We start from the raw sequence: 16,884 nt of genomic DNA, 5'->3' as shown, positions 1-16,884 counted from the left end.
AACCTTTATATAAAGCCAGTGATGAGAGTTCATGAATTAGGCACACCTGGTAACTAAAAACTTAACATAAAGATGCAAAAAAAAACCTCCAAACAAACTTGACCATTTAGGGACTAGTTTTTGGCTTTTGTTGAGGGCTAGGTTGTGGGGAGGGGAGGACAAAGTAATTTAAAGTTTTACATAATTTTTACTTCTATGCAGAGAAAGAGCAGGGAAGAGGGGAGGGAGGGGAGTAGGGTGCCCTGATAAAGATGCTGAAGGCTGAGCTGCAGACCTCCCAAGGGTGCGTGCCATTCACCCCTGCGCGCTCGCACATGGCAGCATAGATGTGTACTGAGCTGAATGGCCCATCACAGCACCTTCCCAAAAGCACACACTCGGATGTCGAGTAAATGAAGAGCTGTTACACATTCAACCAAGGGCTCAGCATGCAGAAGGCTGAGCTGCCTGTTACAGAGTGCGAGCTTAGCAGGACGCTTCGTTTGCAGGACAAGGGGACACCATCCCGCAACACCCGAGCAGCAACAGGCAGAAAGGGACACTCGTGAATCTCGGGAAACAGCAAAACAATAGCCATGGGGCACTGTGGCATCTCACCCTTCCCGATACTACATTGCCAAGAGCAGGTGATGAAGCATTTTGTAAAATGACTCTCTGCGGTGCACCGGTTTCCTAAGGATGCTGTCACTAGATGGCTTAGAGCAACAGCAGTTCATTTTCTCACCATCTGGAAGGTGTGGGCAGAGCTGCTTCTTCCTGGAGACTGAGGGGGGCCTGCTCTGCCTCTCTCCACCTCAGGGGTTGCCCACAGTCCTTGGCATGCCCTGGCTGGTGGAGAAGTCACTCCAGTTTCTGCCACTGTCTTCACCTCCCCTTCTCCTTGGCCCAGTCCTACCCTTTGATTACAAGGACACTCACTGTCATTAGGGCTTACTCTGAACCAGAATGGTCTCATTTGGAGATCATTATCTCAATTATATCAGCAAAGACTCTTTCCCCTGGTAAGGTCTTAACACAGATTTGAGGGGGGGCACATGTTTTGGGGGCTATCACTGCATGCATGAGAGTCCACTCTCTAGTACTCCCCAAATTTACATCAGTCCCACATGTAGAATACATTTACCCCATCCCAGTATCCCGAAAGTCTCAGCCTATTATAGCATCAACATTAAGTCCAAAATCTCATCGAAATAGCATCTGCTCATATGTCCCAAATCTCATCATTGAAACCATCTAAATTTGCTATGGGTGAGATGCTGGCCATAGTCCATCCTGGGACCAAATTTCCTCTCCACCTGTGGACCTGTGAAACTAGAAAACAAGCTATTTGCTTCCGTAACACAGGGGTGGGACAGGGATAAATACACATATCCATTCCAAATGGGAGAAACTGGAAGGAATACAAAGGCACTGATCCCAAGCAAGTCTGAAATTCAGCAAGGCAAACTAGGTTAAGTTTCAAGAGCTGAGAATAATAGAATAATTGGGTTTCAGTTAGGCCGACAGCTCCACGGCCTCTGCACTGTCCATGTCAATTCTGACCTTAGGGTCATTCTTCCTCTTTCTGAAAGGGAGCACATGCTTGCAGCCTGTAGCTCTATCAAACTGTTTCTGGCTTATAAGATTCTGGGAGTCCAAGAGGCTTCTCTTATCTCATCCTGTCTCTGCTCCTTTCGGTCCAAGCTGGTAGGGTTTCTGCTGATAAAACATGATGGGTCTCCTGTGTAAACCTGAGTCTCCACACTATTAGAAAACAAACTCCTCCACAGATCCTTCTTGGATAACCCATCTCTACTCCTGGTTTTGGCAGAGATGCTGATTAGATCCTTCAGTCAGGCCCTGAGATGATCTGGCTCTGTGTCCCCACCCAAATCTCATCTCGAATTGCAATCCCTCCATGCTGTTCTCCTGATAAGGAGTGAGTTCTGTTTCCTGAGGCCTCCCCAGCCATGTAGAACTGTGAGTCAATCCGACCTCCTCTGTGTATAAATTTCCCAGTCTAGGGTAGTATCTTCACAGCAGTGTGAGAACAGACTGCTACATGCCCCTAATCTATCCTTTAGCAAAAGGCCACCTAGACACACCCTTGGGTGGTGAATGTTTCCCAAACAGCGAATCTCCCAATATTAGCACTTTATGCAATCTGGATGGGCTCCAAACTTTCCAAATCATCAGTACCTGAATATCACATCTAGGTCTAAAGAAGTTGAAAACGCTCCTTTCACCAAACGTTCTACCTGGAAAATGAGGTCTTACTAAAGACGTCTGGTAAATTAGCAAAAACCTGCAAACCGTCACAGAAAGGGCACCTAGCTGAAAAGTAGCTTGATAACGCTCCTGAAAGTTCTCCTCCAATAAAACTTCGGAAAAGTTCTTTCCTAAATACAGCAGCATGACTGCCGCGCCTGTGCTGCCTGACCCTCTGGGTCTTTCATCTTGGGGTGTGCCGACTGTGCAGAGCACTTGGGGTCCCCAGGCCACCTGCTCTGGAACCTCATGGGCAAGCATCCCATTTCCAAGGGTCGGGCATCCAATGCTCACTGGGTTGGATGCCCGACCCTTGGAAAATGAGAGGAAACCCTGTTTCCCAAGGCACACAAACACCTTTCACCTTTGGTGCCGTCAGCAAAGCCACTGTTTTACAAGAGATCCTTCTGTGTTCTCAGAAGGAACACCTTTATCACTGTCAGACAGCATCCCGCCTCTAACACCCGCACATGCTCATGTGGAAGTCAAAACAGCCCGAGCCAGCACTGAAAAAACAGTGTTTGCATTATCAGCTACAGCAGTATCCAGCACTTCCAAACATGTGGACGAAGGACAACAGTAACTGCAAGCCCCTGAGCTCAGAGACCTTCAGATGAATACAGAATTCTGATAATCAGTTCTTTTTCTTATGAAAGATGCACAGGATGTGGGGAACATATAAAAACTTCAGAATTACAAAAGTAAAAGTTAAATACTGTAACACATTCCTTTGAAATTTACAATGTAAACTGTATCAAGTAACTCGAAATATTTACTACAGAGAAATTTCTGTGAAAGTTTAACTTCCTTAAATTTGAAAAGCCTTTTTTTAAGAGTGATAGGACAATAGGGAAAAAAGCACTTTACTTTTCAGATCTGTATGCTGTGTAAAACCAAAACATATTTTAGAAGTTCGACCCTTTATTCAATCCAAAAGCATAGTTAGCAAACACTAAAACGTATCGATAACCAGATTTTACGGAAACTTCGCAAACGGAAAACAGACTTGCTTGAATCAAATGTGGACTTTGATTCCCCAAGTCCGTGTCCCGTGATTTTTACGCCCCTGGTTCTCACCTCCATGCACTCTGTGAACTGCATTCTGAGTGAGAGAAACAAAAGCCTTATGTGGAAGTAGGTGTGAAGTGTTTTGCAGGTTCAAGAGGGGAAGTTATGGTCTGCCCCGTAAGTCTCTCCCAGCATGACTGAATGTATTAAACATAAAACTGGTGACTGAAGAACTAGAGCAAGACAGACCTGCAGAAAGCCCGCTACCCTCCTAGTTTTCTAAGCAGCCATTAGAGAAGGACACAAGGACTTAACCTGGGGTGTGGGTGTAGTATGCAGATATAAATGTGCATACTAGTATTTGTAAGCCTGTATAAACACATCTCAAAGGTTTTACAGAATTTACCTAGAGATAGCAAGGTTACAGATAATACTTATCTTCCTCTCTTATTATTAGGTAGTTTTTTTCTTTCTTTCTTTCTTTTTTTTTTTGAGACAGGCTCTTGCTCTATCGCCCAGGCTGGAGAGCAGTGGCGTGAGCTCAGCTCACTGTAGCCTCAACCTCCTGAGCTAAAGCTATCCTCCTGCCTCAGCCTCACAACAAGCTGGAACTACAGGCACATGCCACCATGCCCCGCTAATTTTTATTTTTTATTTATTTATTTATTTATTTTTTGAGAGACCAGGTCTCACTGTGTTGCCCAGACTGGTCTCAAACTCCTGGACTCAAGCTATCCACTTGCCCTATTTTCTATTTTGTTTTACTATAAATACATATAATTACTAAGGTATGAAAAAACAAGAAGAATTAGTTTTAGTCAAAAAATGCTTATAACATAAACTAATTTTCATAACTATAATTTTTCTTTGTAACTGGATAAAAAAAAGGTCGAATCTTTCTACATTGCTATTTTACTAGAAAAAGAAACAACTGGCAATAGTCCATATAAATAAAATATTTCACTCACATATAATAAAAATCTCAATTGAACAGTAGTTCAATGGTTTCTGACAGTTGAAGACAGAGGTGCCCTGGATATAAAGGAAGCAAAGCTCTCATCAGGCCTATCATGTTGTGAAACGGGCAGCCTTGACAGGAACATCAAGTGACATTCCAGGACTGAAAAAATCAACTGACATTAAGAAGAATCAAATTAATGAAAGCAAAGAAGAAGAAGGAAATCCTAGGAAAAGATGTGTTTGCTCCACAGAGCCGGGCACAGTCGCCCCGTGTGGGAGGCCAGGGAGGCGGGGCGGGAGAGCGTGCGTGCCAGCCACTGGCCGCCTCTGCTGTGCTGGGACAACGTGCTTTCTTTGCCCACTTTCCCCAGGTCTTCCACAGTGGCCTCACCATGCAGGCCACAGCTTCATGAGCACCAAGCCGGAGAAGGCCCACCGTGTTCTGCAGCCCTGCGGGGTTCTCTCTGTTCCAGTGCCCAGCTGATTTTACTCACAGTGTTTACCACTATGCAGCTGTTTCATTTAGATGCTTATGCCTGTCCCTCCAATTAAGCAGAGGCCAAGGACACTGGATCGCCTGCCCACTTGCTCTGTGACAGCAGATTGGTGCACCAGCCTTGACCATTTGCTACCCTAACACTTGCCTTGCTACCTTGTGTGTGTGTGTGTGTGTATGTATATATGTGTATATTTAGACAGAGTCTCACTCTTTTGTCCAGGCTGGAATGCACTGGTGCAACTTCTGTCCCCCATCCCGGGCTCAAGCAATTCTCCTGCCTCAGCCTCTCAAGTACCTGGGACTATGGGTGTACGCCACCACTCCCAGCTATTTTTGTATTTTTAGTAGAGACAGGCTTTCACCATGTTGACCAGGCTGGTCTCAAACTCTTGACCTCAGGTGATCCACCCATCTCGGCCTTCCAAAGTGCTGGGATTACAGGCGTGAGCGATCGTGCCCAGCCAAAATAAACAGCAATGAGATTGAATGTGAATAATAAGCATTGTATTTTCCAAGTCTCGTTTCAAACATAATCATTAAGGTTCTTCTTCTGGAAATGAAATTTACTCTGCTAAAAGCCCTTACCCTCTTTGAAAAACGCCTGGTCAAGAATACTCAGGATGATGTGCTAGAAGAGAAGCACCTTTCACTGCTGCAGTAATGCCAAGAAGGCTGCAGCCCAGAGGTCTAGTGCAAACACTGAGTATAAATGAAATAGGATGGCAAGACAAGAGCAAATGCCAACTAGACAAAGCATGTATGTGGGTGGGAGAGGGGAGGCGGGTTGACTTAAAATACTTTAGAGTCTTAGCATTGTTGAGAAGAGAGTAAAGATAAAGCTTAGCTTTATACTTTACTAAATATTATTTATTAAATATCTAAAATTTCTAGGAAAACCACAGGAATGGAAATATAGGGTATCATTTCAAGTTAGTAGAAAAAATGGAATTTAAAAACTCAAAAGGTTGCAAGGAAGAAAAGAAAAATACAGAAGTAAAACAAAGAGCAAAAATAAAGTGGCATAAATTAATGAAAATAAATTATTAATCATAGTAAGTATAAAATTAAGATGGTAGCATGGGATTTAAGAAACAACACTACCACCTAGTTAATGCTGTTTATAAGAGATTTTCATTCACCAGAATAACAAGAGCATTTCTAAACCTGTGAGCAACTAATAACATAGCCTCACAATATATAAAGCTAGAATTCACAAAATGGCATGGAAAAAACTACAAATTCATTCATTACGATGGTGAGAGACTTGGACCCTCTCAGTAACTAAAAAGTTAAGAGTTTTTCTTTTTAAAAAGACAGTAAAGCACATAAATAATTTTAAAAATTATAATAAAGAAGATCAATCTAATGGCTATCTATAGAGCAATTCAGGTAAAAAAAATACGCATTTTTAAAGCACAGATGGAATATTTATAAAATGACCCTGTACCAATCCACAAAGCAAGTAGTAACAAAAACCACATGCTATGGGGCTCTGGAAGCAGCTTACAGAAGAATCCCAAAACATTCTGTGTCATGAAGCTCCAATACAAATGAACGTGTAACCTAATATAAGCCAAAGCCTTTACCTAAGTGTCTATTGACCTATTTCGGGTGTGGGAATACATTTTCTCCATAGGAAAAACGTATGCCACCCTTGAGACAGGGTCTGAAGCTAGCACAAACATGCAGATGTGCCCGTGCCTTAGGTGGAGCTACTGAGAACCAGAGACTCCACTCCCATTCACCAGAAGATCTTCGGGTGAGCAAGGCTTCAGTGTCAGGATGGGGCCCATGCAGCTCTAGAAGCAGAAGCAGCTCCTCCATCTGAGTCAGTCCCTGAAGGCTGCGTGGCCTAAGACGGGCATTCCAGCAGGCAGAAACTAAGAGAAGCAGGGGAAATGTCTTATTTCCTCCTCCACTTGATGGCTAACGAATCTTCTCACATGACACTGGACAATACAAAAATGGAGACCAGGGTTCATTTTGTGTGTGTGGGGACAGAGACAAAGGAGGCTCTTGGGGAGTGGGTGGCATCGAATGGAGGAAGCTGGTGGACAGAAGAAATGTGGGAAGGGCCCAGGATCAAGGTGAGTATTTAGGCTGAATAGCAAATGAGAACTATCTGAAGGACCATCACATCCGAAGAAGTGAATTCTGGCATGGCAGTCAGAGAATCCACACAGGTTAGTTTACAAACAGCCACTTAGCCAGTGTGTCTTTTGGGGACAAAGATTCTATCTCCAGAGTCCACTCACGGCACTCAATACGGGCTGGCACAGGAACTGTGACAATCCGCACTTGGGCCCTCTGAGCAGGGCAGGGCCTCTGTAACGGTCCATTCAACAGATACTCACGAAGGCCCTACCACATCCCACGCATGCTCCGTTCTAGGCCCTAACTAGGACACGACCACAAACAGGCCACACAAGGCCTCTGTTCTCACAGGGTGTGATAAGAAGAGAGAAAGCAGCAACATCGAGATAAATGTCACAGAGATCTGCACAGAATTCAACAGGCTGCTGTGATAGCAAGTGGCTGGCTGTTTCTTGGTCTGTACTGCGGAGGAGACAGGCAGCCTCTCTGAGCAACAGTATTTAGGGTAAAAGCCGAGTGACAAGACAAGACTAGCACAGAATGATGAGGTAGAGGAGCACCGAGGCAGAGGGCACAGCCAGCGTGGGAAGCAACTGGCACACGGGGATGGCTGCTGTGTGGTGGGAGGAGGGGGAAGCTGGGCCTTAGCAGGTTCAATCTGCAAGCCAGGCTAGAACAGCCATCTCCACAGTCAGCTTTACAGAGTACGGAAAGTCTAGCTCAGCAGCAAGTCACACAGCGCAATGAGAAGCTGCCTTTTGCTGTGTACTCTCTGCACAGGTCTGGCCACCCATGAGCCGGTAAAGGGAGCACCCACAGGACTCTGTGCTGTGACAGGCAGAGAGGAGGCTGATTTCCTATCTCTCAAACAGACTGGGGGAGAGGAACTGGATTCATTCCCAGTGACTGTCTTTGAGGGCAGTGCAGTGCGCATGCACCCCAAGAACAGATTATAGCTCAGTTTTTTTTTTTTTTTTTTTTAAGATAGGGTCTCACTCTGTTGTCAGGCTGAAATGCAGGGGCATGATCTCGGCTCACTGCACTCTCTGCCTCCTGGGTTCAAGCGATTCTCCTGACTCAGCCTGCCAGCTCTGATTTTATGACATTAAGTAAATAGAAGAGACATCACCTTTTAGAGCAAATTTTGGAGAAAGATGGTTTATAAACAGAGATGTCTTTCTCTTCAAAGTGGCTACCTTTTTGAGCCTAATCATTCTATACTGTTTGAGTCCATTCTGTTACAAAAGGTGGATATTCTAGATTCATCCTTTATCCATCACAAGGTTTCAGTAGCTCATTCCTATGAAAATTTTAAATCATACAAATTAAGAATGTCTTTCTTCAAATATTTTTGCAAATATTTTAAAATGAATTTATAAATATTCATATGGTACATATTAGTCTTTAGATTAAATAGGCATCTAATATTAACAATTTATATCCCAATCTCCAGTTATGATAGAGGTTAGCATTTTGAAATGATAGTCTATACTAAAACACTGCCTTATTTACTTAATATTTTATCTAACTTGGCAGATATTAGATATATTAAATAGAACTTTAAAATGCTAATGATTCCACGCAGATCAAAGGGCACCGGAAATTTAAAAGTCTGTCAGCAAAAAACAAAACGAATTTTGTTAAATTCCAGGTTATGTTTCATCAGGAAATATCTTGTGATTGTTGAAGAGTATACCATTAACACACTCACATCGGGAAAAGTCTGGCACCTCTCCATCACTCTACCAACTGATGATGTCTCCCCAGTGTTTCCACAGAAGACTGCCTCACGATTCCTCGGAACTCCTGGCTTCTACTTCTCTAGCTTTGTTTGGATAATTTCTTTTACACTCAGAACGGTTAGTTTAACAAAACCAGACATTGATTTTATTTCCATTTTCAAACCTACCTTATGGGAATGATGTAAGAAAAGAGGAGAAGGAACCGAAAAAGATTGCGGTACCATGGACCCACAAATCCTTGTAAGGTTACCATAACAACGGAAAGAGCCACTAAAGCCAAAAATAGTGCTTTCGTCAGCCGGTTGAGTTCAAGGTCCAATAAACCAACCTGAAAGAAAAAACATCACATGACCAAGCTAAGCACAATGTCCCCGACATTACAAATCAGAATACATAATGATGACATTAAAAACACACATGAACAAGCTAACCACAATGTCCCCAATATTACAAAATGACAATGATGACATTGAAAAACCAGGATTATTTTGGTGTTAGCCTTTATTATAATGAAATATGAAAATGTTACTAACTTTTCTCCTGAAAAACCTTTAACAGATTCAGGCAGAATTTCTACAAATGAGTCATGATCCCCAGAGCATTTCCAGAAAGGGTCTACTGACAAAACACCAGGCCAGAGCACACAGCTGCAGCGAACTCAGACATGGCCTCTGGACGATGGCACACTGGTCACCGGCTGGGGCAAAGTGAAACGCAAGCCTAGAGAGGGCACTGGAAGCTTGCTCAGGGCCCGGCCCGGGGCAGAGAGCTCTCAGAGCATGGGTGCGTCTTCCTGCATGTGCTATGGCATGGCCATGCCTGATAGCCACGTGGGTGCCTCTGCACATCCCCCGTGAGGATTCTACTGAGATGGAGAGTTCCCAAGAACAGGACAGAATGTCTGTCTTTCCTATCTACCAGCAGTCTCTCTGAAAGAACTTATCTTACAGAAAAAAAGCAATAGATAGATAACTTATAATGAAAACCTTTTTAATTTGCACAAATCCTACATTGTATGTTCTCCCAGTAAGGTACACTATACCCAAGCGCATTCTATGGATCATTTACCAGCTAAGCAAAGTGTGAGGGAAAACTATGGCAGTGAGAATCAGTTCTCTTTTCTGGGTGCATTCTGTTTAGGATCTTGGAAACAGTGAGAACTAGCAACCCACACAGCTCTCTCACCACACAAGTTAAGAGAATATAGTTCTTTTGAAGCATGTACCTTCAATTTCGAGCTCTAGCAATTGCTATAAACTGTTTCTCCTTTCTTGCTTTCAGCCCTGAAAGACCACAAGGCAGCCCAGCAAGTGGGGATGGGGATGAAAGCGGACTTGCTGCAGGAAGGGAGGGAGAAGTGACGCGGTACAGCAATTAGGATTCTCTGGGACTCTGGATTTGGCTAATTTAGATGCTGACTCTGCCACATCACGGCATACCCTTGGGCAAGCTATCTGTAAGTCCACAGGGACTGTGGGAGCGTCTTCCTTGCAGCCCTCGGGGGAATGGGAAGAGGGAGAGCCTGGCACAGTGGCCACAGTTCCTGCTAGGAAGCACACTCCCCACGCATGCATGCTGCTGCTGCTTTTACCACACACTTGGGTTGGAATCCACTTCCTCTGTTTACTAAATGTGACTTGAGGAACACCCTTAAACTCTTTGCTAAGCCTCGTTTTCCTCATCTGTAATTGGTGGTAGCGGTACTCAGAGAGCAGAGGCGCCACGGTGAGAGGCCACTGCCTCCGGCAACACTAGGTCGAAAACCAGTGTGTACTTAACTTACCTGCTTATTTCTGACCTGTGTGATATGAACAGAAGCCCAGTCCCTATTAGGTTAGTTATCTATCTGCCACTTCAGTTTCTCCCGAATCTGGAAGAACTTTTGAAAAGGAGTACATGAAGAAAACATGGCTGTAAAAAACCTGACTAAGAAAATAAAAAGTTTGAGAATTACAGCACTAATAAATAACTTGGTTTATTTTGTAGTGCTTTTTGAAAAATCTGTATCTTTGTCCAATAGAAAGCTAGCCTTTTCCCACAACTCGTATATTTAGTTTACACCTGGTTTTGATTAACATTTGCCACAAACTCTCATGAGATCATTAGAACCTACAATTATCAAGCAAAAATAAAACTTTGTCAGAAAGTCCATTAAATACAGTTGTGAAGAAAACTTAAACAAATAAATTTAAATGTCTACATTTTGTGCTAAACTCTAAGGTTATGAAAATGAGCTACTTTTAAGATTTTACCTGCAAGAAACAGCTAATCTGGTAGGAGAAATAAAAAGAACACCAGTGATCTATGTTATAAAACAGAATCATATAATAGGAAGTTTCCTCTTCTAACCAGGCTTGTTTTAACTCACTTCCTGCGGCCAACAGTCAGCACTACCGTTGGTTAATAGATACTTCATGGCCACTCACAACAGTGTAGGGACAACAGGAGTGACGAAAAGAACCCCAAAGTCCTATGACTGGCAGTGCCATGAGTCCAGGTTCCATGGCCAGCACAGAGGAGGGTACACTCAGCAGGTGGGGCGGCACCTCCTGCACTGTCCTGTGCACACTGCCACTGTCCTGGGCCTCACTTGGCCACTTCACTGTGTGAGATTCCTAAAAGAGGACACTTTAAACACAAAGTGTCAGTTTTAAGTGAAATAGCTACTCGATTCTAATTTAACAACTAACGAGACACTTGGCCTGCCACAAAAACTCTTCTCCATCATGCAACACAGGAACACAGCCCGCAGCTCATTTTCAATATAAAGTCTTCAAAGACTGCACATTCCCAACCCTATATTCTCCCAAGAAAGCACACTGCTCTCTAATTCACAGTAGCAGATCCCCTTCGAGCCAAACAAAATATCCACAGCAACATCTCGGGGTGCCGGAACGCGGCCTTTGCATTCCTGGGCCACCACAGAGCGGTAAGGGCACTGCTCCTCCAGATCGCAGTCTGAGGAGGAGCGATACTCAACCAGTGCGGAAGTTCCCAACGCTGCTGCGAGTATGGGCTGTGCCTTCCCTCGAGAATGCGGCAGCTGAAGACCACAGCGGCTGATTTATCAGCTCTATTTAGAAAGCACCACAACGAGGACAAATATCGGGCAATTTCCGCTACTTCAACTACTACATAGTTTATGCTTGAATTATTGAGAAAAATAGGTTTTTGGGTTAAAATGAAGAAAAATTAATCCAGGGAAGTAGAGCATGTTTCAGATCCTTGTGCCGTGACAAAGGCGTCTAAGTTTCAGGCCTCACTGAGGATCAGATGAAGTCATCATTCATTCAGTCAGGGAAAAAGGACTCAATTACCTCAACCTAAAGATGCTATCAACGAATGCAAAGTGCATATTTTACTCTATTCATCCAAATCCCATTAAAAAGTGAAAGGAATGATTTAATCCGGCCTTCCAGGGTTGGTCTTTTTTTTGTAATAAAATAAAGAATCACTGTCTTGCAAAATGCATAACCACTACCTCACACTTTCCCCTGCAACATCCCAGCAAGGGACTGTAAAAGCCAGGACAAAAACACTCAGAAATGAATACAAAGTTTCCTTTAAAAAAAAATGCCACGTAGTGGATGGAAAGACTCAAAGCAGCCCATTGCACACCGACAGGCAGATCACTCAAAGCACTAACACCTTCCTCACTGACAGAGACAGATGCTGAGGATGCTTCAGTAGCAAGTGTAACCATTTGCAAGCCAATAGGTCTTCTCCCAACCCCTTTTAACTTAAAGAAAAGCAATAAAACTTGCAGTGGAATAAAACACAACTTTTCAAGAATGGGCTGTGCCTTGCTTTCTTCCAAGTGGCCTTTTCTGAACTATGTCTGTTCTTGCTGGAATATAACTTGTATCCAAGCTACATTATATAGTATAAATCTTGTGGGGTGGGTTTTGTGTGCATGCGTGTCAAAAAGAAAAGACGCATTTCAACACTCGGGTTTCTTTTTTTTTTTTAACCCACTTCTATTAATAATCTTTTAGTATTCAATTTCTCTGAAATATGCTTTTCTTCAACTCATCTAAAATACAATCTGAACTCTTATAAGACATTTAAAATAAAAACCAGTTAACTTATAAGGTTACAGATTCTACAAAGAAGGCTGTAACTTTAGTTTTGATGTGGATCTCTTCCTTCTTTAAAAATGGACAGAGCAGGTATCTTTTGCCATGACTGCAAACTTTTCACCCATAAAAAATATGAATCACTTGAAGCAATTATGACTGTTTGAGAAAAGGTAACATAAATATACTTAGAACTCATTTTCAACATTCATCGTCATCTCCTATATTAGTAAAAAGAATTGTCTTCCGCTTGTCATATTTGTTTTATTTGAAACAACTGTGATAACAAAATTAAATAAGCTACTGGAAATTTTAATCTCCAAGGGAAAATTTGTGCATGATGTTAAGACAACCACAATGATTCTGCAAAGGGGCTGTTCTAGGATAATGAACACAATAATTGCCTGTACAATCTAAAATGCTACTAATGGCAACAATCACAAATCCATTTAGCTCCTCTTTAATTTATGTACCAAGTTTTAAATAGCTAATGGTTCTCAGTAAAATAATGGTTTATACCAACAATAAAGGGTAAATATGGTATTCTCCTTGCTTAATCAAGAAAAGATCCGTCAGGCTTTTTTTTTTTAAATGAATGCTCAGAGAAGTGAGAATCGGACCTTATCTCCATGACACAGCAACACTTCAATCCATTTCGAAGTGAAAACTCACATCATACTATGAAGTTCCTAAGAAATCAATGTACGCGGCAAATTGGAGTACAAGTCAAATACTGTAAAATCTCAGGCCTCACTGATGATTAAACAAAATGCCTGTGTAACGCTCACTCCTGGTGACATCACCCCAGGTTAACAGGATGTCGGCATCAAAACACTCTTACCACTCATCTTTTAAAACTCATGCCTACTGATTCCTTACAAAGAAGTAGTATGTTAAAATGCAGCAAAGAGCCAACTTAAACTCTTGTAGAAAGCTGAATTATTTTAGTTTGTCCTGCAGTTTCCCTGTGAAAGATGAGCAGAGCCCCGGATCTGATACCTAATTCATTCATGACTACTGTGCACAGGCAGAGAAGTTCAGCTTTGTATACTGCTGACTGCGTCAGGAAGAACGCAACTGTTAACAGTGCTTATCCTTCATCAGCTGAATGATGTGTCAATCAGTTCTTCACTGAGGATTTGGACCCTGACTACAAAATTGATACAGGGCTATGCCTTAACCTAACTGAAATTCCTAGAAAAAGCATATTCTTTTAAGTATCTTTGAAACAAATAAGTCCTGTATCTTTTACTGCTAGTAGAATCTTAAGAGACAAGAAAAAAAAATTTTCAGACCTTCATGTTTCTGCATTTCAAATAAATGAAACTCTTGCATTAAATCTAAGTACTAAATTTTACAGCAAGAACTTTTCTCATTATGAAGTTTAAAAGTATTAGTTTTTAAAAAGTGATGCTACCTAGTCTTTTTCTTTCTGAAGTTTATTATTTGTTCCGTTTTGAATATGAACTACTAAGCCTTACGTGTCTGCCACACGCGCAGGCTGGCCGTACACTGTAGATGAGTCTAAGCTATTACCGTTGATCGCCTCAGTGATCTGCGAAATAAGAAGGGTTTCTTTTGGCCATTATAGTCTATTGGCTCAATAATCTGTGCTTTAAGAACTCCCTAAGTAAGTATTAGTACAACAATTCTTAACGTTACAATTTCTCACCTTAGTTGCTAAAAATCAAAACCTGTGTTTACACAATAGACAATTTAAGAATATTTCATAACCTACATGTTTACCTACCAAAAAATTTAATAAATGTTGCCTATTCTATACTCAGAATTTAAGGATTTTCCCTTGCTTGCCATATAGTTATTAGATGTTTTTCCTTGAACATTTAACATTTTTTTAAAAACAATATATTTTTGTGTAAACAAGTAAAGTATTAGTGAAAGGATCAGCTACTAAACAAAGAAGCACTTTTGAAACCAACATATGACACATAATTAAGAGACAAGGGAGTTCAAAGTAAACCCTCACACCTACGTTATACAAACTGAGGCTACCCAACTTCTGATGTTACAAACGATACTGTCACTCTGTCAGCCAACCTACATAAACATGTTTGCAAGAATAAAATGATTACTAAAATTGGCAAGCATATTACCTGCTAAGTTTGAAGGGTTAATGAGTGCAGAACGAGGTTATCTTCTGAAACTGCTGGCCTTCTAGATCACTTGAAAATTTTTTATACAAGTTCTAGCATTTGCTAGGACATGTATCCACTCACCAGAATTTTTTTATAGGCCATAATGCCAGAAAATAGCATCATCTCTGAACACATGTATATACAGGCACATCTCACGCTTGGTGTATACACACAGATACAGCTCATGCTTGCGATACAGACACATCTCACGCTTGTCGTATACACGGAGACACATTTCACGCTTGCCCTTACAAAACTCATGCTGACTTTCTATGTTCATACAGGACAACTGGATTCCGTCTAGCAGTGTCTGACAGCCTTACTGACATATTAGAACCTTTATCAAAGTAAATCAAAGCCATATTTAAAACAAAAATAAGCATGTGATAACATACAAAATTATCTAGAAACTATTTGGAAATTTAATTTTTGCTCTACGTACTGAAATTACATTAAAATCCAGCACTGAATATTAAGATAACACTTTTCCTAATGTACATTATTCCTAATTGTATTTCACAATCGCCACATTGTTTATCTGAAAATCAGGGCCAGTGGAAGCTGAAGGAATCAAGTCACTCTCATTCCAACACTACACTGCCGACCAGGGCTGCGCTGCTCACGTCCGTCCGTCAGTGCGGGTCCTACTCACACCTCCTGTCTGCCCGTCTGCGGCTGGGAGGGAAAGCCGGGAAGAGCGGGAGTGCGGGGCGCAGCCGGCAGGGGGAGCGCAAGGCCGGCGCGCAGCCGGATCCCATCAGGCCCGCTCTCAGGAAAGCGCCGGCCATTTCTAACCCAAGCAGTCCAGCACATCACATACACTCACTCATTTATTTCTGACAAAAAGCGTTATCCTAAATATATGTTTTATCATGCAGAATGCAGGCCAGAATCTACAGACCTGAACATCCTGGATTATGGGGGGGTGGGAAGGGGCCCCTGAATACAAATCTGACATCCCGTAGAAACCCCATTTAAAGACAGGACCTCCACAATGCTGCGCACCGTCAGTAGGGAGGCATACTGCGAAGGCTTTTCCAAGATTCAGATCTAAAAACTAAGCTGATAACATTGCAACAACAGCTTCCTTAATGATTTCCAGAGCCTGAATATATTTACCTTTTTTTTTGTCTTAATGTAGGAAGGTACCAATTTAAAATAATTCCTTCAATAACCTCAGCTATCCACTAACAGCAGAAGCCTCAGCATGCAACATCATTCATGGAAGTGGCACTTAGTGTTCGGTCTAATACACAATTTATTTGGGTAATTTTAGATTTATTTTAACAAATATTTTACGAATAGCATGAACCTATCCCCTAACCCTTACTATCTAAATACATAATACCCATGACTTTGGTGATGTGTATGTGTTTGGTGGGGGGGCGGTCATAAAGCTCTCGTTGTATTTCACAAACAAGCCAGCAAGCTCTGCAGAACTCCAGGAAGAGGAGATCCCACTGGGCAGGATGGGAGGTCACTGGACCTCAGGGTCCCCAGAAGCCCAGGAGTTCTGACTGTTTTATGCTTCTTTACAAGACCCACACTCTAATACTTCTTGCTCCAATGAATATAAAAAATAGATTCTATTCTAATAATAACTGTAAGTGGTACTGATATTGTAAAAGAAAGTCTCTCACTAGGAGTCATAAAACTTTAAGAGACATAGTAAGAAAGGGAAGGCCATGGCTTTCTTTAAAATGATTTAAAATACAGAGCAGTCATCTCCTTTCATTTTCTTAGTCTATTTCTAATTTTATATACTGAAGAGACTATGCTATTTAGATATCTTTCTTCTGGGAGGTATCTGTCTTTTTATTTTACCCTGAATGTGGCAAGTCCTTATTTTAAATATCTCAGGGTAGGGTAGAAATACTCTTAAAATATACTTTTATATATTCATTTAAGTATAATAATTTATAAAAATATACTGCTGAACAGGAAATTTGTGTCAGATTCTATTAAAAACTCATGGAGAAAATTACTAAATACGTGGTTAGGGCTTCTCATGTCACAGCATTCCAAAATTCCCAAGCACTAAGTCTGTCTTTCCTTGAAAGAGCTTAAAAAAATTATTTGATTCATTTCTAGTGTGGAGAATA

General features: G+C 41.8%; 1 protein-coding gene across 21 annotated transcripts in view; it reads right to left on the bottom strand.

Moving 5' to 3' along the window:
* ATP9B (ATPase phospholipid transporting 9B) overlaps positions 1-16,884 on the bottom strand; it is a 280,109-nt gene that overhangs the window by 100,001 nt on the left and 163,224 nt on the right. For 19 of the 21 annotated variants that reach the window (XR_013525960.1, XM_035271402.3, XM_035271403.3 and 16 more), the window contains one exon: positions 8,718-8,878. The exons of the other annotated variants lie outside the window; for them this stretch is intronic. Coding sequence is in view for 18 of the 19 variants with exons in the window: in XM_035271402.3 (XP_035127293.3) it covers positions 8,718-8,878 (161 nt within the window). In the remaining variant the exon portion in view is untranslated. The remainder of the gene's footprint in view (positions 1-8,717; positions 8,879-16,884) is intronic. 21 annotated transcript variants of the gene reach the window in all.

Source organism: Callithrix jacchus, chromosome 13 (genome assembly GCF_049354715.1).
Source record: "Callithrix jacchus isolate 240 chromosome 13, calJac240_pri, whole genome shotgun sequence".
In the NCBI taxonomy this organism is placed as follows: domain Eukaryota; kingdom Metazoa; phylum Chordata; class Mammalia; order Primates; family Cebidae; genus Callithrix; species Callithrix jacchus.
This window is presented reverse-complemented; position numbering and strand designations above follow the sequence as displayed.